This window comes from Pipistrellus hanaki, assembly GCF_964339955.1.
Source record: "Pipistrellus hanaki genome assembly, chromosome: 16".
Taxonomy (NCBI): domain Eukaryota; kingdom Metazoa; phylum Chordata; class Mammalia; order Chiroptera; family Vespertilionidae; genus Pipistrellus; species Pipistrellus hanaki.
The window spans coordinates 23774105-23799564 of record NC_140518.1 but is presented as its reverse complement, the minus strand read 5'-3'; the positions used below and the strand labels follow the sequence as shown (position 1 = coordinate 23799564).

Below are 25460 nucleotides of genomic sequence, written 5' to 3'. Positions count from 1 at the left end.
CCCACCTTCCTCCGGGTGCGGGGGACCGCCTCGGCCTCTCCGCTGACGCCGGCGCCCCGGGCAGCCCGGAAAAGGGCTCCTGCGCGGGGCCGCGCGAGGGCGGGAGGGCGCCCAAGGCCTGGCCCCCGGCCCCCGCGAGGTAGAGCCCGAGGGCGGGAGGGCGGAGGCCGGGGTCGAAGGGGCGGGGGCGCGGGGCCCGCGGCAGGCGGGCGGGCCGGGGCGGCGGGGAGCCCAGCGGGGCCTGGAGCCGCTGGGTGCGTGGGGAGCCGGCCCAGAGGCCGGGCGGGCGGCGCGGGGCGGGCGGGGCGCGGGGTAACCTGACGGTTACGGACTCGCGGCCCACGTGCGCCATCGCGCCGCCCGTGCCCGGGGAGGGGAGGGGAGGCCGCGGGCCGCAGGGCGAGGCCGGGGCGGAGCGTGACCGCGCGGGCGCCGCCCCCTCGGCGGGCCGGTCCGCGGGGCCTGGAGAACCGGGGCTCCTGCGCTGGGGCCGGGCCGCGCACGGGGGAGGAAGGTGCGCGTCCCCCTCCTCGGGTGCCGCCTGGAAGCCGGGAGGAGGAGGAGGGCGGGCGGGCACCGGAGCCCGAAGCGCACCGCCCGCATCTCTCTCCTTAGGAATCGCCCCGGGAGACGATGGAAGGCGAGGAGCGGCCGGAGCCCTCCTCGGGCCTGCTGGCGGACGGGCACCTGGTGCTGTGGACGCTGTGCTCGGTGCTGCTGCCCGTGTGCATCACCTTGTGGTGCAGCCTGCAGCGGTCGCGCCGGCAGCTGCACCGCAGGGACATCTTCCGCAAGAGCAAGCACGGCTGGCACGACACGGACCTGTTCGGCCACCCCACCTACTGCTGCGTGTGCGCGCAGCACATCCTGCGGGGCGCCTTCTGCAACTGCTGCGGGCTGCGCGCCGACGAGGGCTGCCTCCGGAAGGCCGACCGGCGCTTCCCGTGCAAGGAGATCGTGCTCAAGCCGGACGCCAAGGCCCTGGACGCCATGCCCCACCACTGGATACGGGGCAACGTGCCCCTGTGCAGCTGCTGTGTGGTGTGCACGCAGCAGTGCGGCAGCCAGCCCAAGCTCTGCGATTACAGGTATGGCCTTTGTGGGTACAGATAGATGGGAGTCAGGGTTTAGGGCGTGGATGAAGAGGCCTGATTTGATCTCTGCAAATGGCCTGAGAGTGCCCACCGGGAGGAAGCACGACGCTAATAAACATTGAGGGCAGCTTTGCCATAGTCACATGCTGAGATGATGATGCTATAGCGCCTCACGCCTCAGCCAGCTTTTGTCTGCCGTTTTGTAAGCTCTCAACTTCCATCCAGAGGTCTCTAAGAGCTGTGGCCTGAGTTTAGCTTTTGTTGCTATTATTTCCACTTTACGTAAGGGGGAAACAATGAAGTACGGGTAAGTGAACTTTTCCCTAGAGTCGTAAAAGGGATTCATTCTCAGTGTTGTATTACGAATGTAACAAGGAAGACAAGTGTCATTCCAAAGCAGCACTTCAGCTTCCTTGTTCGAATGTAGGTATCGGTGCTATGGTGACACATAACACTTAAAGGTGTACTCCTTTTGCTGGTGGTCTTTCAGGACATGTAGTGTCTCAGAGGAGTGGCTTTGACGAGGCCAGAAATATTTTAATGGCTTTAAATACACACGGAACAACATAGTACTTTTGTTCTCAAATATTGTCTGAAACTAGGTAAAGGTCGTGTTAGGGATTGGTAATAAAAGGGGATGGTACTTTGCAGATCATTACTTATTATACGGTTGAGAGAATTGTAGTCAGTAGAAAAACAGAATTCTAATCCCCTGGACAGGGTTTAAGGTCTTGTCTCAGCCTTAAATATGGACATCTTCATTGATTGTGATGGGTTTCATTTCTGACACGCAGAAAGGCCCCTAACCATGTTTAAGAACTGATATAGAAAGGTGGCACTAAACAACAAGTGACTTTTGATATCTGTTGTTATTTTCTAATCCTTTTTTTTTTCTTTATTAGTGTGAGCATTGTTAGGTCAACACCTATTTTTCTTAAATATATTTTTATTGATTTCAGAAAGAAAGAGGGAGGGAGAACTGAAAGATGCCTCCTGCCCTAGCCGGTTTTGTTCAGTGGTTAGAGCTTCGGCCTGCAGACTCAAAGAGTCCCAGGTTCGATTCCGGTCAAGGGCATGTACCTTGGTTGCGGTCACATCCCCAGTAGGAGATGTGCAGGAGGCAGCTGATCGATGTTTCTGTCTCATCGATGTTTATAACTCTCTATTCCTCTCCCTTCCTCTCTGTAAAAAATTGATAACATATTTTTTTAAAAAGAAAGAAAGAGATGCCTCCTGCACATCCCCCAACTGGGGATTGAGCCTGCAACCCGGGCCTGTGCCCTAACCAGAAATTGAATCATGACCTCCTGGTTCATAGGTCAAAGCTCAACTACTGAGCCACACTGGCAGTATTCAACACCTATTTTTTAAATCTTATTTTTTTAGTTTTACCCATCAGATTTAGACTTAAGAATTAACTTCCCCAAAAATATATTTTAAACAACTAGAGTTTTGTTACCACTCATTTTTATTTGGTCTCTTGTCCTTTTGGCATCCATGTTAGCTAGGTTACCGATGTCTTTACATTTTATGGTTCTCCCTTTACATTTTATGGTTCTCCCTCAGTCTTCAAGAGCTGAGATTAACTGGAAAGAAGACATGAACTTAGTATTGTTTTATTTCCTTCCCTCCTTTGTGTTGGTACAGAATTAGATAAAAGTGGCTGCCATAAGTATCTTAACTGTGTTTTTAGAAAGATCATCAGGGTGGAGGATCAGAGCACTGTGTTGATCTGTGAAGGAGCAGACGGAGTACCTGCTCTGTTTAAAACTCTTCCATTGCTCCCATCACGTGCACTGAAGGTCTTTCGGTCTAAACTCGAAGTGCTTAACACAGCCCTGCCTATTCTCCGGACCCTGTCCGCCCTTTTAACCTTACTACCACCGCCTGCATTCAACTTTTCTGTATAGTAAGCAACATCAGGCAGGCTGTCCTTTTTTGTCCTGCCCTTTTTGTTTTTCTCTCAAGGCTTTCTTTCCTCTCAGTCTTAAGTATCCTTCTCCTGGCTAGCTTCTATGCATCCTTAAAGACTCACCTTGAGCCCTTTTCGCTCGGAATCCTTGCCCTCGAATTTTTCCCTCTGGATGATAACATAATATCCTGGTTCTCAAAGTCAAGTCCCCACAACCACGAGCAGCAGCATTACTTAGAAACTCGTTGGAAATGCAAATTCTAGAGTTGCCAGATTTAGTGAACAAAATAAAAATTTTTGCTGTATTTGGAACATACTTATTCCTAAAAATTACTTACTTGAAATTCACATTTAACTGAGAAACCTCTATTTTTCCTGGCAACCCACTGAATCAGAAACTGGGGCTGGGGACCAGCATTCTTGGCTTTAACAGGCTCTGCAGGTAACTCTAAAGTTGGAGAACCACTTGTATATTTATGTAGCTTTTTTAATCATGAGCCTCTATCCTTAAATCTTGTGTCCCCTCCCCACACTCCCTTGAGCACAGTGAATGTTTCTGCTGATAAATCTCCTTTGCCTCATTACCTTGTTCTTACTGGCACTGAGCAGTCTGTCCAAGCATGCAGAACCCTTCACCCGTGGGAGAAATGGTCTCTGTCACTTAGGAAGGGTCTATTGTTCACAGGAGAAAAGAGCACAGTGCCTCAAAGTGGTGCATGTTCTGCCATGTTCTGACTTATTTCAGCCAGTGATTTTATTCAGGATTCCAGTCAGCTATGACCTTCTGTGGGAATGAAATATTTGAGAAAGAAAAACAAGATAAATATCTATTTAGAACTTTTTTTTTTTCCCCCGAAGAGGGAGAGAGATAGAAATATCAATGATGAGAGAAAAATCATCGATCAGCTGCCTCCCTGCATGCCCGCCCCCCCCTACCGATCAAGCCCACAACCTGGGCCTGTGCCCCCAACTGGAATCAAACCTGGGACCCTACCCTGGCTGATGCTCTATCCACTGACTAAACCAGCCAGGGCTATTGAGAACTTTTAAACACAGGCCAGACTGTGCCTGTCTCTGGATTTTATCAAGTACTGCTGGGGGCTCCTATTGGGATAGCTGCAATGTTAAATGAACTGTGAAGGCGGTATAACAAGTTAGCGTTTCAAAGGGCAGTAATGACAAGTGATGCCTGCAGCCCAGTTAAACTCCGCAGACCAATGACAAAGGCCCTTTAATTTATGCTCAGTCATTATTCAGTTTTCACATAGTAAGCATCTGTTTCTTGCCACACATTGTGCTGGATTCTTACTTTCCTGTAGATTTTTTCCTCCCCCCCCCCCCTTTTTTTTTTTTCCTGCTTCTACTTCCTTTAAATCTTTTCACCTCTCTTCTAAACTAAATAGAAAATTAGTTTATATTTTTAAGTATTCATTACAGTTATTAAATGAACCTTTGTTCCTTTTGTGTTCTGTCTCATTAAGAAAATGTAAGGTGCCTTTTTATTTATAAGGTCTTTCTTCATTACATCCCTTTATATTTCTATGTTCTATTGGTATGTGTTTATGCATTTTATTAATTAACTGAAACAGTGAAAAATAGCAAATCATCTTCTAGAACAGAAGTAGGCAAACTTTTTCTGTTAAGAGCCAAAACTACATTATTTTAGGTTTTGCAGATCATATGGTCTGTCAAAATTACTTAACTCTACTATCTGATGTAGAACAAAGCCAGCCGTGGACAATACATAAATCACTGGGTATAGTTGTTTTCACAAAATCAGGTGGCAGGGGTATAGGTCTTCACAGCATAAAAACATTTGAATAAACCACAAAAAGAAATATAGATCTATCAAAAAATAAACTTACGTACATTAAAAAGTAATTTTAAAAGAAAGCAAACTAGTTTGCAATAAATATGATAGGAAAATGTTTATCCTACACACATAAAAAATGCATGCATTTATTAAACTATAGGGCATGAATCAACTAACAAAAGGCCAAAAATAACAATTCAACTTCACCTGGTGATCAAAGACATCCAAATGAAAACAACAAAGTACTTTCCTTGTCTATCAAATTATAAAAAAACAAAACAAAACATATTGGGTCGGCAACTAAGTAATTGCGGATTTTTTAAAGAAAATCAAAGACAATTTTTTCATGGAACTAAATAACTTTATTCTGTAATGTATTGCCCATTTTGATCAATGACCTTTTGCCATCTTTCAGGCAGCATCATAATCCCACGTTCAAAAAACTTCTGGTTTTTATTAGCAAAAAACTGAATCAGGTACGATTTGACATCATCATCATTATTGAAATTTTTACCATTCAAGGAGTTTTGTAAAGATCGAAACAAAAAGTAATCAGATGGTGCAAGGTCAGGACTATATGGTGGATGTGGCAAAACATCCCAACCAAGCTCCATTAATTTTTGCCGAGTGACCAAAGATGTGTGTGGCCTTGCATTGTCATGATGGAATACAACACCTTTTCGATTTGTCAATTCGGGCCGCTTTTCTTCAACTGCATTGTTTAATTTCGTTAGTTGTTCAATGTAGACATCAGAATTGATCGTTCGGTTGGGTGGTAAGAGTTCAAAGTAGACAATTCCTTTGTAATCCCACCAAACTGATAACAAAACCTTCTTTTGATGAATATCAGCTTTTGATGTTGTTTGAGTTGGTTCACCTGGCCTGCTCCACGATCTTTTCCGCTTGATATTGTTGTAAACAACCCATTTTTCATCGCCAGTTATCAGTCGTTTTAAAAATGGATCATTTTCATTACGTTTCTTTAGCAAATCGCAGCTGCTAATGCGTTGCATTAACTGTGATTCTTTCAGTTCGTGAGGAACCCATGTATCGAGTTTTTGAACATAGCCAAGTTGTTTTAAGTGATTTTCAATGCATGTATGTGATACATGAAGCTTCTCTGCGATCTCACGTGTTGTACTGTGACAGTCTGAATTGATTATTGCTTTGATTAGGGCGTCATCAACTTCAACTGGACGACCAGAGCGTTTTTCATCTTTGAGTGAAAAATCACCAGAACGAAATTTGGCAAACCAATTTTGACACTGCCGTTCTTTTAAGGCTTCGTCACCATAAACAGCACATAACTTTTTATGAGCTTGCGATGCGTTTTCCCTTTGCGGAAATAAAAAAGCAAAATATAACGAAAATGTTCCTTTTGATTTTCCATTTTTCAACGAACGCCAAACGAAAACTACAAAACAGATCAAAAAACTTTTTTTACTGATTAACAGCTGAATAGCCAACTATCAAATAACAAAATGTGTTTTACATTTGTACTACGTCTGCAAACCTAAAATTCAACTGAAGCCATATATGTGTGAAACCCGCAATTACTTAGCTGCCGACCCAATATTAAGTCCTAATGAGCAGTATTAGCAAGTGTTAGATATGATGGGCACCTTCGTGCATTGGTAAGCATATTGGGCAGACACACAGGAACCTTAGGAAAATGCGTGGCTTGTGACTCTGTAACTTGACTTCAAGAGTCCAGAAAAATAGCTTCATTTATATTTAAGCCTCATTGTATTCATCATGTTATTTATACTTAGAAAAATAAACTGTTTGGGAGGGAAAACAGAAAAGGGGTTGAATAAATTATGTCATATGATATCATATAAATAATATATGTCCATGTGATATTACTCATTCTTTGCAAACCATGTTTTTAAAAAAAATATTTCATGGCATAGGCCATATTCATGATACAATGTGGGAAGGAAAAAAGTACTATCCAAACCTATATGCAGCATGTCCCTAACCTGAGCACCAAACATTTATGCACTGTAAAAATCGAGAGTAAGCACATCTAAAAGTTAAGAGTGACTATCTCTGGATGAGTTTTATTTTATGTCTTTTTCAAGAAAAAGCTGATATCATCTAATTTTAAAATGTATACCAGTACACGAAGATATTCTGGTTTTTAGAAACTCAGGCAATTTACAAAAAAATATAGAGTAAAAAGTGAATGTTGTCATCCTTCAGTCCCACTTTCCTTCCCAGAGGAAACCACTGTGAAATAGATCAGTGAGTGTCCTTTTAGATTGCTATTTTCAATGATAACATACTCTTTTAAAGTTAACAGAAAGTGGGCGGAGGTACAGTACCTCAGCTGCAAAAACCATCTTTTCTAGTTTGAAAGCGAGCATCAACCAAGGTTATCAGACAAGTTATTGTACAGTTTTCTCTAACAGGTCATGCAGATCACTCTTCTTTCAGCAGTAAATAGCGGTAATTACTTGGCAAATCTGAACATCCGAGAAAAAAACAACATCTTAAAATAGAAGGCTAAATTGTTGATCTGGGGTGAAAGGGTAATTGTCCTTTTTTAAATTATTCATTTAACTATGACGTCTATTTTCAGCCAGCCTGCAGTCATCTGGACAGCCAGAGCTGCCATCTCTGGGGGAGGATTAACTGCTGAGCGGATTAATGACAGGAGCCCGGGGCCTTGATGGGCACTATTCACTGGTGCAAACAAAGACACATCTGAATGTGCATGTCTTCTGTCTGTATTTCAAATGCAAACATATAGATTCATTTTATATTAACAGCCACCAAGAAATGGATTGTTTTACTGTAGTTGTAATATTCACAGATGGTTATATAAGTAAAGATATTTTCACACTGGACCCTGAGGAATGCTTCAAGGACCCAGGCCAGTGGGGCATTCAAGCACTAAGGACTGTAGGCCTCATGAACTCGCTTCAGTCAAAGCACAAATGAATAATGCACAGAACAGTTGTTCTAGATCGGCTTTTGTTTATGTGGATCAGATCTGATATTTACCATGTTATAAATGAAAACTGAGAACTTGTTTCAATATTCATTTTTAAAAGATTGATCATGATAACAAATACTGTTTTTGTTTTTTTTAATTTTAGAGAGGAAGGGAGAGGGAGAGAGAAAGAGAGAGAAACATCAGTGATGAGAAAAAATCATCCATCAGGTGTCTTATGCACGCCCCACACTGGGGATCAAGCCCACAACCCGGACATGTGCCCTGATGGAAATAGAACTGTGACCTCCTGGTTCATAGGTCAACATAGGTCACTCAACCAGTGAGCCATTGGCCAGGCTAAAAACTGCATTTTTATCAAAATAAAATAAATGAAAATCAAAAGAGAAGAGTGATGTTAGTTATGGGTACATCTCTTTGGCTTAGAAGTCAGCTCAGAGTCTCCTATCTATTTCTGCATCAGTTTATTGACATAGCATCTGTTATACAGCTTCTGGAAAACTCCACTTTTGAGAGAATGAGGGTAAAAATAACATATTATTATTATTATTATTTAAATAATTTTAACCTCACAGACACCCTGAAGGGAAATTAGGGGCCCTAAACCGTCTTTTAAAAACCACTGTTAAACTGCCAAGTATGTTCAAACGTTATTGCTGTATTTTCACTATGTAGGTACAACTATAAATCTTTCACTTGCCAGATTTTATGCTCAAAAGGGATGGAATTACTGTTTTAGGTTTTTTGACAAAAATGATTGGTCTGCAGATCAGTACACTATGGTTTTACGTTATTTATTATTCTCTTTGTTTCTTCCGTCCCTCAGGTGCATTTGGTGTCAGAAAACTGTCCATGACGAATGTATGAGAAGTAGCCTAAAGAACGAAGAGTGTGATTTTGGAGAATTCAGAAACCTCATCATTCCACCCAGTTACTTAACCTCTATTAATCAGATGCGTAAAGACAAAAAAACAGATTATGCAATGGTAATCAGAGTTCATTTGTCCTTATGTAATTGATTTCCAGGAAGTGGTTTAAGTCATTGTGTGACCATTACAACTATGTGTACGTGAGAAGGATCATTATGGTAAGCCATAAATCCCCACCCAGATCCTACACGTGTGCCACAAATTTGGGCTCTTGAGTTCTTTCATGTCTAAAAGGAAATGTTATATTAGTGGTTTCTAAATCATCAGTGATGCAAGTGGTTTCTAAATCATCCACTGCTTCTGGATCACTTGGGGAGCTTTCTAAATATACAGGTTCCTGAACCCACTTCCTGACCATGTCTGATTTAGTAAGTAGGTCCCAGGAATCCATCCATGTATTTTTAAGTTTCTCCGGTGATTCTGATGAACAGCTAGGATTGGGATTCATGATTATTGCCAGTGAAAAGAAAATGTAGATTTCCTCACATATTGTTCTAGAAGAATTTTTCCATTGAGAACTTTACACAGGGTGTCTAGAGATGCATTTACATTGCTCATTATATGGTCTCACGAATTATGTTGAACATTGAAGCTGCTAATAGCACTTTACAGTATGTGTATGAAAACTGATGTAAATGTATCAGTCGTTATGTAGCTCTGAAGGAATAACTATAAATATTGGCATTGATTTTCTACATAAATATGCCAAAATGATTAAACTATTTTATTTTAAAATTAAATTGTATCTTTTCCAAGTTAGGATTTTATATCTTAAATGTCATCTTTGTCAATATTACTGCAAAAGAAAAGGGAATTTGAAAATTTAAAAATATTATGTTTAATGTTGTGGTACATTTTTTAAAATACGTTTTTACTGATTTCTTTTTTAGATAGAGAGGGAGGGGAACAGAGAGAGAAGCATTGATCTGCTGCCTTCTGCATGTCCCCCACTGGAGATCGAGCCTTCTGCATGTCCCCCACACACACAGGCATGTGCCCTGACTAAGAATTGAACTTGAACCTCCTAGCTCATGGGTTGATGCTCAACCACTGAGCCATAGTGGCCAGGCTGGGATACATATTTTTAAGTGCCCAACTGCATGGCTCAGTTGGTTGGAGTGTCTCCCATACATTGAAGGGTCACTGGTTTGATTCCCAATCAAGGAACATACCGAGGTTACAGCTTCAATCTCAGTCTGGGTATGTACAGAAGGCAACTAATGACTGTTTTTCTCTCATATTGATGTTTTTTCTCTCTTTGTCCTCTCCCTCTCTCTCTGGAATCAATAAAAAAATATATATATATCCTCAGGTGAGGATTTTAGTAAATAAATATACAACCCCTATGTATTTGAATTCACTCTGAGATCATAAGGAGTGAGAATCGCTAAGAAAAACCACAAAACATCTCCATTTGTTTTTTCATCCACAAGGAGAAGGGGAGAGGAAATAAATGGTTAAGTTAGAAAAACATTATTTTCATTTGACTTTGGGCATTATACAAATCTGGATTCTTTCATCTATCGGAGTACCCATTTGAAAAAAACAAACTTGCAGACTAAAATATATTAGACTTTATCCAGAAAAGGACAGTCAAGGTAAAAGAGCAGAGAAAGTCATTGTCCATTCTATGAATGGTTAAAAGAACTTGAAATGCATTGTCTAGGAGACAAGACTAATGAAAGATAATATGCTTCAGATGTTTGAGCACAGCATTTTAGGGAAAACAAATAAAATTAGAATAATAAATAAATTATGGGAAGACAGATTTTTAACTCTATCTAAGTCAAGACTGTCTAATAATTTAGCAGTAGAATGGGCTGCCTTGTTAGTGAGTTCTTATATGCGTATCTAAGCATACACCGGAGGACTTAGCTAGAATAATGTAGAAGAGAATTGTATGTTAAGTGGAAGTTAAATTAGTTCATCTTTAAGGTCCTGTCCCGTTCTTTGATTTTTATATTGTATTTATTGTTCTGGGATAGTTGTTTTTCTCTCAGCAGATTACAGTACTGTTATTTCCAAGAAATGAAAAATTGGGAAATAGGGTAGGTGGGGGAAACTATAGAAAGGATAAGTGGTAATGGAAGGAGACTTGACTTGAACACAATACAATGTACAGATGAGATATTTAACCCTTTCATTCGCCTTAATTTTTTTTAGTTAGCCTCTAAGCTTGGGAAGCAATGGACTCCATTAATAGTCCTGGCCAACTCTCGTAGTGGAACTAACATGGGAGATGGACTCTTGGGAGAATTCAGGATTCTTCTAAACCCAGTCCAGGTATCTAAAGAGAAAACCTTCCTTTCTGTGTTAATCTTTTCATTTTCCCTAAATTGTAATGGTTATTAATTCTTTCAACCAGTATTCACCTGATTGTAGGAAAGAATAATTATAAAAGTATCAAACTATTCTAGTACATTGAGAAAGGAACTCATGGTGAAAATATAAAATGGTACAGCCATATTAGATAACAGTTTGGAGGTTTCTTAAAAAATTAAACATATAGCCTGGCCGGTGTTGCTCAGTGGTTGAGCATTGGCCTATGAACCAGGAGGTCTTGATTTGTTTTTTTTTGTTGTTTGTTTTTTTTTTAAAAAATATATATTTTATTGATTTTATACAGAGAGGAAGGGAGAGAGATAGAGAGTTAGAAACATCGATGAGAGAGAGTCATCGATCAGCTGCCTCTTACACACCCCCTACTGGGGATATGCCCGCAACCAAGGAACATGCCCTTGACCGGAATCGAACCCGGGACCCTTCAGTCCCCAAGCCGACGCTCTATCCATTGAGCCAAACTGGTCCCGGCAGGAGGTCTTGATTTGAATCCCAGTCAGAGCACATGCCTGGCTTCAGTCTACCCAAGGGAAATGAAAACATGTTTCACAAAGACTTTTATGCAAATATTCATAGCAGCACTATAGCCAAAAAGTAGAAACAGCCCAACTGTCCAAGAAGTCGGATGCAAGGGGCCCACACTGTTTGATTTGGTTTATTATCTACCCGGAAAAGGCAAATCTGTAGAAACAGTACATTCCTGGTCACCGAGATAGGAAATCAGAAGTGACTGCACGTGGACAATGAGGGATCTTATCAGAGCGACAAAAGTTCTAAAGTGCTGATGCACAGCTCAGTAAACTTCCTAACTATCATTGACTTGGTCACTTGAAATGGGGAATTTCATTAAATGCAAATTATACCTTAATTAAAAAATAAGGATAAAAGGATTGCGCCATTGAAACTGAGGTTTCGTGCTAGCAGCTTCTGCTTTGAAAAACTAAACAACCCAATTGTGCAACCATCAGACATGCACTGTTTTTCCTTCCAATGTGTATTTTTCCCTTTCAACATTATACATTCAGTAAAAAGGATGTGAAGGAAAAGAAAAGTCTGGCATATTACGTCAGATCAGTGCATTGCAGCCAGTCTTTTATCTAACTGTGTCTATACCATCTGATGAGTGGAGGACAGTGTGGGATAAAAATAATTGTTTTCTTTTCTTTCATTTTTAGGTTTTCGATGTAACTAAAACTCCCCCCATCAAAGCCCTGCAACTTTGTACTCTTCTTCCGTATCACTCAGCTCGAGTGCTTGTTTGTGGAGGGGATGGGACTGTGGGCTGGGTCCTCGATGCAGTTGATGAAATGAAGATTAAGGTACCAGTCTCAAACAACAAATGTTATTGCTGTGCAAATAGAAGAGGAAAATCTAAACTCTGTCTTCCATATTCCAGGGGCAGGAAAAGTACATCCCGCAAGTTGCCGTCTTGCCTCTGGGAACAGGCAACGATCTATCCAACACTTTGGGCTGGGGCACAAGTTACACGGGCGAAATCCCAGTCGCCCAGGTCTTAAGAAATGTGATGGAAGCGGATGGAATTAAACTGGACAGGTAAGTTACACTCCCCCCCCCCCCAAAAAAAAATAGAATTTTGAGCTTTGAGAATTTTGTTTGGTTTATAAATGAAGTCTTGTATAAGCTATTAAGTTAAATGTAATTTAAAAGTGAAAGATTATGTTAGTTGTACTTACTCATAGATGATGGTATTTTATTTTGTTGCTTATAATATTTATAAGAACAGAAGTCACAAGTTAGGCTGAATACTTACCTCAAAATTTGCATATGCACAGATGTGCTTAATTTTTCAAATGCTATTTTATTTATTTTTTAAATATTCCTATTGATTTCAGAGAGAAAGGGAGAGGGAGAGATAGAAACATCAACGATGAGAGAGAATCATTGATTGGCTGTCTCCTGCATGCCCCCTACTAGGGAGTGAGCCCACAGCCCAAGCATGTGCCTTTGACCAGAATCAAACCTAGGACCTTCCAGTCCGCAGTGCAATGCTCTGTTCACTGAGCCAAAGCAGCTAGGTCTCAAATGCTGTTTTAATAGAAGGACCTCATCTCCCAGGCATACAGAGTTGATTGCTATAATTGTAGTTAATTGGCAGTTCATTTGGAAATAATAATGAATTTTTTTAACTTCTCTGTTTTTCAGATGGAAAGTTCAAGTAACAAATAAAGGATACTACAACTTGAGAAAACCCAAGGTATGTGGGGGTGTTTGTTTTGTTTTGTTGTTTTTTATTGATTTCAGAAAGGAAGCAAGAGAGAGATAGAAACTCCTGTGATGAGAATCATCCATGTCTGCCTCCAACACCCCTGGGCATGTGCTCTGACCGGAATCGAACCGTGACCTCCTGGTTCATAGGTCGATGCTCAACCACTGAGCGACACCGGCCAGGCAACTCAAGGTATATTTTTAGGGCTTCAGTTGGGAGTACTTTCAGCAAGCATGACAGAGAGTCTCCACAGCGTGCGATGTGGCACTGGCGGGGCACAGGGACGGAGGGCCGCTCTGTAGGGAGCTGCTTATGGAGCAGAAGAGACCCGCGTGCTTGGGAGTCAGGCACAGCTCCCAGGCTGGACAGTACAGCGCTGTGGGCGGAAGGAGTGCAAGGTGCTTGGTTCTGCCCTGGAAGCTCAGACAGGGGAAGCCACATGTGAGTTGATCCTTAAAAGGTAAATACAGCTGAAACCAGTTTGGCTCAGTGGATAGAGCATTGGCCTTTGGACTGAAAGGTCCCAGGTTTGATTCCGGTCAAGGGCATGTACCTTGGTTGCAGGCACATCCCCAGTAAGAGGTGTGCAGGAGGCAGCTGATTGATGTTCCTCTCTCATCGATGTTTCTAGCTTTCTATCCCTCTCTCTTCCTCTCTGTAAAAAATCAATAAAATATATATATATTTTTTTTTAAAAAGGTAAATACAATTTAGATCAACAGAGAAAGGATCAGTACTTTCCAGACAGAAGAATAGAGACCAGAGGGTACAAATCATGGTTAGCAAATAGCAAATCATACGGAGAGAGCAGATGTGTCTTTTTAAAAAGATGCTCTGGCTCTCACCGCATCCCCGGTTCATGGGCCGTTCCTCACCTCTCCTTCTGGGGAGCAGAGCGAGAGCCAGGACCGTGTTCCCACACAAGCTAATGGCTCTCGACTACCAAAACCCTGCGGCTTCAATTACAAAGATGAAACAGAATGTAGAAACTTTATTGTTTGGCTTGAAGACCAGAAAATCAAATACTACAAGACTGAAGACAGGTAACTTAAGAGACATCCACAGCAGTGACTGACCCAAGTTCTTAGAAAAGCATCTCAGATGTTAGCTGTCCTTTCAAGATTCAAGACTGATAAGAAGCAGTTGGCTGGCTTCTTGGTTTAGCTGTTAGACTGAATGTGGAGATAATGCTGCAAAACACAGGGACCCAGTTCCTGATAATACAAAAAATACAGAAATTCGGCTAAAAATGCAGAGCCATTGACCAGTTGGGGTGTAAACAATCCTGATTTGACAGCTGGTGGAACGATGTTGGCTGACCAGATTCAGTATCTTGATGATTACCTGGCAATGTTTAATGTCACACTCATTCTGGCCCAGGAGCCTGACACAGGATGCTGCTGCTCAGCATCAGACAAAGGGGGGGTGGGGGGTGGGGGGGGGTGCCTGTCGCTTTAGACAAGCATATTCTTGGTTTTGACACAGGAGATGCAGTTCTTAATTCGATTGCTACATAGAGAAGAGCTCAAAGAGCCACAGACACGAATCAATGGAGCCATAGTAGCTGTTTGGGCAATTATTGCCGATCCAAAGACAGACCACAGACTGGGGGAAGTGAAAGAGGAACGTTTTAAGGTTTCAGCCTCTCACCTACTTAGTATATAGTTGGCAACTATGTATGGCCTAGTATGTCTTTCAAAATCAAATGCCACATTTTCAATGGAAGAATCCCAGAAAATCGACTCTTTTGAGGTAGAATTGATCAAGACTTTGGCATCTGACTGGTACTAGGGAAAGAGAAAAAGTACATATTTACTACCAGGTTTCTAGTTTTCATGATTGGGTTCATGGAAATCACATTAAGATAGAAAAAATAACAGGTTTGCGTAGGAAGAAAATGAATTAGATTTTTAGCTTCTTAACCTTGAGGTTATGGTGCACTGAACACCAAGTTGGACCTTCTGGCTTATTCTCAGGAACGAGACAGAGCTGGAGATGTAGGCTGAGGAGTCCAGGCTGGGCCGGGAGGTCAGATAAACTAAGGGATGCTTGCTAGGAGCCTGGGTTGAGATTAATAGAAGCAAATGTAACAGGAACGAACATAGGAGTGGAAAAAGCCCAGGGGCAAAGTAGAGTCACTCTGATGATGAGATCTGAGATGTGGCATATTAAACAGACATGGGAAGGGAAACTCGCATCTATAATTATCAGCCTTTGAACTGAAGCTTTCTTTTTAAACATACTGGATGGCATAAAATAGCTCTATGTGGGCAGGAAATGCAGAAAGTGTTGTCATAAAGAGTATAGAAACAGATTTACATCTTGAAGACATGACACAGGCTTAGACTGAAGCAAATCTCTTGCTAAGTCTTAACCCTTTTCCACAGGAATTCACCATGAACAACTACTTTTCTATCGGACCTGACGCTCTGATGGCTCTCAATTTTCACGCTCATCGCGAGAAGGCGCCATCTCTGTTTTCTAGCAGAATTCTTAATAAGGTGTGTTGGATAAAATAACATTTCCTGCTTACACCGAAGGTACAGTAAAAATCAATAGTTCCTTATATCCTGCACTCTTTCAAGTAGATTCAGACAGAACTAACTTAGGGAAACACTGGCCCGCTCTCTTTTGTCAAATTATATCCTTAAGTGTATTTGATTAAAGTATTTTATCATTATGGAAAAAAAAAATTGTATTTAAAGTTGGAATGTCTTACAGCATATTTTTCTTGGAGGCAACTAAGTGGAGTATACAATAGCTTATCTTACTTAAATAGCAACTGATACTGGAAAGAAATTTTAGGCAGGATACATTTTAGGTGAAGTTGTTAATGGAAAAAACTGGGAAAGGCAGGAAAGGTAAGAGAGGGAGCAGTCTGAGTGCCATGCTTTTAGCCACCGGCGTCGCTCCAGTTCCTAGTACAGGTGGTTCCTTTGGTGGAAGTTTGGTCTTGGAGTTTTTTCATGACTATTGGTGATTGAGCAATAGGATAGGAAAAATAAATGCAAAACAATTTTGTTCCTGGTTCTTTTTTACAAATGGTTTCCTTTTATTAAAGAAGGTACAAAGTAAGTACTGCTGTTTATATCATTGGTAATTAACATTTTCAGTGCCTCCAATCAACTTTGCACCCTTTTTATATTCAAAAGCGATAACAAAATGCTCCTGGATTTATCTGTATTACTTTCCTTAAGTAATCTGAAATTCCTGGGAAAGGTGGAATTTTTTAATTTTAATGGAGTATTTCTTCATAAAATGTAGCTTTGATGTTGTTGGTAATCCTTACTCACCCAAGTATATTTTTTCCATTGATTTTTTTTTTTTTAGAGAAAATGAAAGGGAAGGAGGGAGGGGGGAGAGTGAGAAAGAAATATTGGCGTGAGAGAGAGACATTGATTGGTTGCCTTCCACATGCCCCAACCAGGGCCGGGAATCAAACTTGCAACCCAGGTATGTGCCCTTCACCAGAAATCACACCCGAGACACTGCCCTAGCTGATTTGGCCTGTGGATTGAAGGGCCTCAGATTTGATTCTGGTCAACGGCACATGACTTGGTTGCTGGCTTGATTACAGGCCAGTCAGGGAGCATGCAAGAGGCGACGAATTGATGTGTCTCTCACATTGATGTATCTCCCCGACCCCTTCCACTCTCTAAAAATCAATGGAAAAATATCCGCAGGTGAGGATTATCCCAAAAAAAAATGTTTTTTAAAAAAGCCCCAAGACACTTAGGTGCATGGGCCAACATTCTAATCACTAAGCAACACCAGCCAGGGTGAAATTTTAGGGGTTTTTTTGTTTTGTTTTTTAATAAGCCAGGAGAAAACACTATTTAGGCACACGCCACCTCTATCTCATATTCCCCCTGAAAAACGGGCTGAACCCAAAAGTAATGATGCCCGTCTCCCCACAGTGTCTAATCCACTCTGAGGAAACATGACCCAGCACTCAGGGCAGGCATGTCATGGTGCCCCTCTCCCCACAGTGGCTAATCCACTCTGAGGAAACATGACTCAGCACTCAGAGCAGGCATGTCATGGTGCCCCTCTCCCCACAGTGGCTAATCCACTCTGAGGAAACATGACTCAGCACTCAGGGCAGGCATGTCATGGTGCCCCTCTCCCCACAGTGGCTAATCCACTCTGAGGAAACATGACTCAGCACTCAGGGCAGGCATGTCATGGTGCCCCTCTTCCCACAGTGGCTAATCCACTCTGAGGAAACATGACTCAGCATTCAGGGCAGGGAGCTTTGGTTCTGTGTCTTTTTCTTGCTTACAGGACTTATTAGATTGCTTTACTATCATATTTTCTGTTTATTTCTCATAGGCTGTTTACTTATTCTATGGAACCAAAGATTGTTTAGTGCAAGAATGTAAAGATCTGAATAAAAAAGTTGAGGTAAGCTTTTAAAGTTTAGATGCTATCTGGATAATGAACATTTTTTTAACAGAAATGCTGAATTTTTTTTTTTTAAATATATTTTATTGATTTTATACAGAGAGGAAGGGAGAGAGATAGAGAGTTAGAAACATCGATGAGAGAGAGTCATCGATCAGCTGCCTCTTGCACACCCCCCACTGGGGATATGCCGGCAACCAAGGTACATGCCCTTGACCGGAATCGAACCCGGGACCTTTCAGTCCCCAAGCCGACGCTCTATCCATTGAGCCAAACCGGTCCCGGCAGAAATGCTGAATTTTTGACATATTTTGCTAATATATACGGAATATTTACTGTGTGCCAGACACTTTATTAACTGCTTTATACACATTATCCCACTAAATAAAATAATTACAAAGATACATGTAAAATCAGGATTTGACCCCGGGTTTATATAACTCCAGAGTCTGTTTAACTCTATGCTAAACAGTTTCCATTCATACATGATGACAATTGTGAAGTTATTTAACATAGTACCTGACTCATCATGGACTCTCGGGGGAGGTTTAACCCAAATTTTAATTCATATTATGGTGGTAATGCATCTCTCTTACAAAATAAAAATATATGAGCAGTAAAAATAGGATATTAACAGTTGCTTACTGCTACAATATCCCTAATATCATAATATGGCAAAGACTCGTATATATTCCTTGCTTGCTTCCAAAAAGAATTTGTAATGGTTAACAGCACTGACAAAGACATTAATACAGAAAACCAACAACTAGTAAAATAAGTAAAAAGGGAAGAGCTCACAGCCTTTGCAGCCACAGCACAGAGGAAGGGCAGGATTGCCCGTTAAAAAAGCTTCCTTCTGCTTTATCATATTTCCTTTGTCTTAGGCTGTGATAGCGTTGGTAGAGTGAAGCACAGGAGGTAGCACTTTATTTTTCTTGTCTGATCCTTTATTTATACAAAAATATTAGTGAAGCCACCTACAAAATGCACTGTCCTAGCTACTGGGAATACAGTGATAAACCCCTTGTTGTCGCTAACTTATAGTCTAGAGCAGAGGTCACCAACCCTTGGTCTGAGGGCCACTGGTGATCCGTGAGGTGCAAAAGGTTGGCAACTGCTGGTCTAGAGAGAAGAAAGACATGCAAGCCACATTGCAAAACAGTAAAAGAATGGGGTTTCACAAAAAGGATGTGATTGATGACCTTGTGGGGAAAATCCATTTGTTATCATTCGTTTATCATAGTAAACATTGGACAGATGTGGGAGGCCAGGTTACCGTGAGTGAGGAAGTAGTCTTCTCTTACACATGCATCTCTCACATCTCATGTATATGAAAGTGGACGTGAATTCTAGGTGGATATGTCTGCAAATCGTGTGCCCTGTAGTAACTAACTGCTTGGATTTCTTTAAAGCTAGAACTGGATGGTGAGCGAGTAGAACTGCCTAATCTGGAAGGTATTATTGTTCTGAACATTGGATACTGGGGCGGTGGCTGCAGATTATGGGAAGGGATGGGAGATGAGACCTACCCCCTAGCCAGGTATGTACATTTGCGATCTGCTGTTTTATGCCACTGTTTTCTGCTTTTAAGCAGTCTGTTCTTCATAGACTTTCTTTTCCTCAGATTTTTTTTTCTTTTTTTTTTTTTAGATTTTCTTTCTTGTATACCTCATTAATACAAATATTTAATAAGTTGATGGTCCACCTATGTTAAAAAAAAATAATTGTCCTAACATGGCTGATTTTGTTTTATTGCATCGTATAATCCATATTTCCTTTTCCTAATTGTAGGCATGACGATGGTTTACTGGAAGTCGTTGGAGTGTATGGGTCTTTCCATTGTGCTCAGATTCAAGTGAAATTGGCAAACCCTTTTCGGATAGGACAGGCACACACAGTGCGGGTAGGTGAAAGTGCACTGACAGGCTAATCGGTCCGTCCATTTCTAAGCCCCGGATCTGTAGCTTTCCTTAAGCAGTGCTTTACTCCTGTGCTGTTTAGTCCTCCTTGAGGGGCTTGACTGGGATGGGGAAGAAACAGGAAATAGGGCCTTCAGTCCAGTTGAAGAAATAAAGTCTTCATGGGAAAAGAATCCTTTAAACAAGCAAGGAATAAAAATATATCCAGCCTAGCTGGTTTGGCTCAGTGAATAGAGCATTGGCCTGCGGACTGAAGGGTCCCAGGTTTGATTCTGGCGAAGGGCACATGCCTAGGTTGCAGGCTGGATCCCCAGTAGAGGGCATGCAGAAGGCAGCCAATCATTGATTCTTTTTCATAATTGATGTTTCTATCTCTCCCTCTCCTTTCCTCTCTAAAATCAATTATATATATATATATATATATATATATATATATATATATATATATATATATATAAAATGCTAAGGAGGTTTAAGGACTATGGATGATGTTTTAAGGAAGACCTTTCTGAGCTTTTTGGGGACTAATTCTAATTCTTCGTTCCCTGATACCAGCTGATTCTGAAGTGCTCGATGATGCCAATGCAGGTGGATGGGGAGCCGTGGGCCCAAGGGCCCTGCACCGTCACCATCACTCACAAGACACACGCGCTGATGTTGTATTTCTCCGGGGAACAGACAGATGATGACATCTCTAGTAACTCGGATCAAGAGGATATCAAGGATACTGAGTAGCTGGATGAGGAAACGAAAACTTACCATAGAATGCTCACAGACAAGTAAAAACATATTCATCCAAAAGTAGACATTCTCCATCAACTGTTAAGTCTTCATTTCACCAGTAGTATGAGTATGCACTTCTGTAAATATCATTCCAAAAACAGCCAAGCTTCCACTTGTTTACTAATGCCTATTTTTTGTTTTTGTTCTTAGCAGACACTTTGATCGTATGGTTCTCATTTAAAAAGTCACAGAACTGTACATGAAGGTGACGTGTCTTTTTCGTGGCTTTATGCTTGAGAGCGAGGCTCACGGAAGGGGTATCTCTCCTTCTTTACTCTTGAACCACGCGTTTGATGGACATAGTATACATCCAACAAGATGTGGGTGGGAAAACCACTTCCATCTTAATTTTTAATGTGGTGACACCATAACTTGTTCCAAGTTAACTTGCTTTTTTGAAAGGAAATGGGTGGTTTCCAGCCAGTGTGTTAGGCTGGGCCCTCAGGCAGCGTGTGCCTCCTAAGATTTCCTAGAGCCTAGCATCTAGTGGGTCCACAGTGTTTATTTCCAGGAAACCCTAAAAAGAGAAATGGAAAGGAAAGGAAAGACTATACTTGAAATTTTTGTTATAACTTGTATTTCAGGAGCACTTTCAGACCCCAAATGTTTGGTTAACCCCCGTAATGACCACATTGAGCTGCTGAAATTCAGCATCTTGTTAGAACCCAAGGCAGCCAAGAGAGGACCACACAGGCAAATTGATAAAAACTAACATCAGATACGTACTTCGGATTCAAAGTTATGGTTTCCAAGCTGGACAGTTCACCCACTCACTTCTCTTTTGATTAAAAGACGATGTAATCCAAGAAAAATGTAGAAAATTTACTAGTCACGTTCATTTCTCAAAACCTATTTAATAATGAGTAATAAGTGGTCGTCTTACAGTAGCCTTTTGTAGCCAAAGTACTTAACAGAATTTCCCCTCGGGGCAATGACAGAATCCTCTGCTAAAAATGTTTCTATTGTATTTATTTTTAAGAGAGAGATGTATTTTTTTTACTTATTTATTTTCTTTATTGTGGTAACCTGTGTTTAGTGTTTATAGTATATAGCTTTATTTAATAAGTTTATTGATCACATAAATTCTAGTCACAATCAGAAATATAGCCTATTGACTAAGTAACTAAAACCCATAAATTAATTCTCCTGACAGATATTCTCATTCTTCAGAAATATTCTACAATTTAAAAGGGGTGGGGAAAGCACTGACAAACTACTCTTGGAAAACTGAATGTTTTGTTTCACTGTTTTATTTGACCCTCAATTGCCAAAACCTTACTGAAGGGCTAGTCCCATGGTTATCCATTAGGGGGTGCTCTTCTGTTGCCAACCAACCTGCTCCCTCCTTCTGGGGTTCAGCCGTCCCACTGAGCCTCCAGCCTGGTGTTCTCTAACAAATGGCCTATCTTACTGGTCTTTCAGAACATTAATCTCTGAAAGATTAAAATGTGTCCCCCAAAACACCATTAGCTCTCCCTAAGGATCTATTATGAATCTCTCACCATGAATTACTCTCAACTTAAATTTCAGTCACCTAAGGTGAGGCCCAAGAACAACCTAGTGCTGAAACAATAGTTAGTACATTATGTAAAATACTTCATTCTGCTCGCATTAACTCCCAAATCTCATCAGAAATGTTAAAGTCTAGGACTGAGAGATTTCTGTGAGCGGATCTGGTCTCACTTTATTCATACATCATGTTGGAGTATAATGAGTTTTATTCTTTAATTCATAATCAGAATTGTTACACATATTACCTTTTACAAATATGGGTGAGCAAAAGTAAAGTAAGCTTATAGTTGCGAGTTGGTAAAACTTTATTCTTGTATTATTTATTAATTATTGTATTATTTTCCATATAAACTAGTGCAAACGTACTTTTGTCCACCCCTGTACGCTATTAAATTCACTTTCAAATACACATATAGGAATGTGTCTTGTTTTAAATAATCTACTATTTACAAGACTCATGTTTGCAAGTTATATATTAGGGTAGCGATTATTTACATTACCAGTTAATTCTACACATTGCAAAAGATAATCTGCCCCAAGATTTTCCTGTTCCATTTGAAATTGTCTTGATTTTTTTTTTTTTTTTTTCCAGCAAGGAAGAGAGTGGGGGAGAAAGATAGAAACATCAATGATGACAGAGAATCACTGACTGGCTGCCTCCTGCACACCCCACACTGGGATCAAGCCCACAACCCAGGCCTGTGCCCCGACCAGGAATCGAACTGCGACTTCATGGTTCATAGGTTGATTCTCAACCACTGAGCCACACTGGCTGGGCTTGATTTTTTTTTTTTTTTTTTTTAAATAGCTTCTATATTCTCAGGAAGAAATTTATGAAGTAAAGCATATCTCCATGTCTGTCTTGACTTCTCTCATCTTTTATTATCCTCACCCATTAACTCCTGGTAAACGTAGTGGCTTAAATACTGAATACCTGGCAGCTCTTATGGATCCCTTATATAAGTAAATGGTGATCATTTCCATGCTTGGTTACGTTTAATAGAAACTAGACTGACGTGTCGAATGGGAAGAGTACATGACCTTAAGTGCGTTTTAGGTTTTCTGCAACTATTAGCTGTGAACCTTCATGTCACTAATGTTTATAAAAAGTTTATAGTCAGAAGTATTTATTTTTATCTTTTAAGGTGTGTCAGAAACATGTATAGTATTTGCTTTTGAAACGTGTTTGCCTACTTAAGAGTTGTAAAATATACTGTGACTCAGAAATTGTAAAGTCCTTTTTGCACTGTAAAAATTAATACAACCAGCATGTCGAAGCAAAGATAGTTTGCATTTGTAATATAAAGTGAAATTGTATTTAAGGTACATTTCGGAATTTTAAATTGGCACCAACTAAACTTTGAAGGTTATATTAATTTACAGAATCCTGTGGATCCGAATACATAATCTGCATTGTTCAGCTGAAAAGCTCAATAGAATGGGTGAGAGTTTTGGGTGGTTTTCCCTTGAAATTATAATATTGAAGCAAGAACCAGCACTTTATATTCAGGTGTTTTGTTTTTTTTTAATTCTGCCTAATTGTGGACAGTGAGATATAGGTAGATTTCTTTTAAAAATTTAGAAATTTGAAAAGAAAGCATAGTAGTTAGGTTGCTTTTCTTGTTCCTCCAGCATTGTCCAGGCAAGCTGGCATCCAGGTCAGATGAGGAGATTGGGAGAAAATTCCTGGAATAAGAAAAGGCCTCTGTGCCTTGGCTGACAATGACTCATAGGACTTTGCTCTCATTTCTCCAGCTCTGGGCTCTTTCTCTTTACTTTGATCTGCAGGCAAATGGGCACTCACCTGTAATTCTGTTTCATGCACAGTTAGAGCAGCCTGGGCCCCCGGCCTGATCGCTCTTGCAGGAGAACTGACTGAATTGATCTCTGAACATCAGTATGAGACGCTTGTGCGGCCCCAAGTCAGCCACCAGCTGGCCTCGTGCACATCCCGGCCACATGCTGTGTACCTATCGCGTAACTCCCTGTGCTAATTGCCTTTGTTGTGTTTGGGTCTGCATTGTGGTCATTGCCTACAGACAGAAATGTGAATTAAAGCATTTGAAATGTTGAAGATGTTTGTTTTTCAATAAAATGAAAAGTGCAACTCTTAAAAAGTATGATCCTGCCCTGGCCTGTGTGGTTCAGCTGGGTGAGCGTTGTCCCATGCACCAAGAGGTTGCTAGTTCGATGCCCGTGTTGCCAGTAGGGGGCATACAGAGAGCAACCCATCGGTGTTTCTCTCCCTCTCCCCTCTTCTCTCTCTAAAATAAAAACTTTTTTAAAAAATATGATCCTATGTTTTTTGACACCACAATGAGAAAAGTGGCTCTGAATTAATTTCACGGAAGAGGGTCCTTGCACAAACATGATGTGTGGCAAATGCTGGTTCACTTGTGGACAAAAAAATAGTTTATTTTGGATGGCTCTGTAGCCTAAGGCCGCAGAGTATATACTCACATGAATGACACACAGGAGAAACATATAAGTGAGGTGCATTTATCTCATTTTCAGTTGGTACAGTGGAAGGAGTATAGAATTTATTGAAATATCCAGGTTAAAAACCCAGCTTCTGCCACTATTTAACATTGGACCTGTTCCTTGTTCAGCCTGCCTCAATTTTCTTTATAAGCTTGGAGTTCATGCCCACCTCGGGGATATAAACTCAAATGCTTAGAGAACAAGGCAGCTGACCAGGGCAGGAGCCTGGGCGGGGGACCGCAGTAAGCCAGAGACCAGCTGCTGGCAGCATGAAAACAAAACTCATCTTCCTTTGTCATCTAAACGTGTGCAAGCTGGGCCTGCTGTGTTTCCTTTCTGGTGATCGGCTACCTTCTGAGAGGTGATAGATGCAAGGCCACTGGGTGCCTTGCTGGAATGGGCAGAGATCTCTGACTTGAACTATAGTAAGCAGTTAGACACAACGATTAGTATCTCATTGTGACTCATTAAGAAATGGAAACCAAAACAGAAACACCCCACCTACCAGGTGCGGCTTCCGTAATAGAGCAAAGGGCCTTTCCTGGAATAGAACAGACGTGCAGGGACCCACAGCGGGGAAATACATGCAGAAGCTTGTTTACATTTCATAGACGTTTTTACGATTTCTTTGCTGGCATCTATTTCTAACTAAAGAGAGCTGACACTTCCTATATCAGCATTCAATTTAGATTTAGATTTTAAAACTTTTTGAAAGGAAACAGCATGAATTGCATTCAGCCTTTTTTTATTTTTTAGCCTTTTCTTTAGGTATAAAGAGGCATCACTTATTACAAATAAGCAATGAGAGCTTTATAAAGTGTAAGTAAGTTTCTGAGATTTTTTTTTTTTTTTTAAGAAGCCTTGGCTGGTTTTGCTCAGCGGTTTGAGCGTCAATTCTCGGACCGCAGGTCTTGGGTTCAATTCTTGGTCAAGGGCACACACTTCGATTGTGAGCTCAATTCCCGGCCCCCAATTAGGGGCATGTGTGGGAGGCAACCAGTCGATGTGTCTCTCTTGGATTGATGTTTCTCTCTCTCCCCCTCGTCTCTCTCCTCCACTCTGTAAAAATCAATGGAAAAAATATCAT

The 25460-nt window shown here is 41.1% G+C and overlaps 2 protein-coding genes and 1 pseudogene across 3 annotated transcripts in view; 2 read left to right on the top strand and 1 right to left on the bottom strand.

Moving 5' to 3' along the window:
* LOC311610962 (RNA transcription, translation and transport factor protein-like) overlaps nucleotides 1–15644 on the top strand; it is a 281083-nt pseudogene extending 265439 nt beyond the window's left edge. Inside the window, exon 2 of the transcript XR_014797098.1 lies at nucleotides 13857–15644. The product of XR_014797098.1 is annotated as an RNA transcription, translation and transport factor protein-like (transcript). The remainder of the gene's footprint in view (nucleotides 1–13856) is intronic.
* The window catches only part of LOC311610971 (uncharacterized protein C17orf67 homolog), a 55050-nt gene that overhangs the window by 26654 nt on the left and 2936 nt on the right, over nucleotides 1–25460 (bottom strand). The gene's annotated exons all lie outside the window — the stretch shown is intronic.
* Nucleotides 616–24183, top strand: DGKE (diacylglycerol kinase epsilon). Its single transcript, XM_084862564.1, has 11 exons — nucleotides 616–1088; nucleotides 8605–8764; nucleotides 10871–10990; nucleotides 12223–12366; nucleotides 12444–12601; nucleotides 13211–13262; nucleotides 15662–15775; nucleotides 17607–17678; nucleotides 19091–19218; nucleotides 19470–19581; nucleotides 20153–24183. The coding sequence occupies exons 1-11, from the start codon at nucleotides 634–636 to the stop codon at nucleotides 20330–20332; spliced, it is 1695 nt and encodes a 564-aa protein (XP_084718690.1). The 5' UTR covers nucleotides 616–633; the 3' UTR covers nucleotides 20333–24183.

Coding starts and splice junctions, on each gene's coding strand:
- DGKE (XM_084862564.1), top strand. CDS start 634: ATGGAAGGCGAGGAGCGGCCGGAGCCCTCCTCGGGCCTGCTGGCGGAC. Junction 8,765..10,870: donor AAAAAACAGATTATGCAATG/GTAATCAGAGTT, acceptor AATTTTTTTTAG/TTAGCCTCTAAGCTTGGGAA. Junction 10,991..12,222: donor TTCTTCTAAACCCAGTCCAG/GTATCTAAAGAG, acceptor TTTCATTTTTAG/GTTTTCGATGTAACTAAAAC.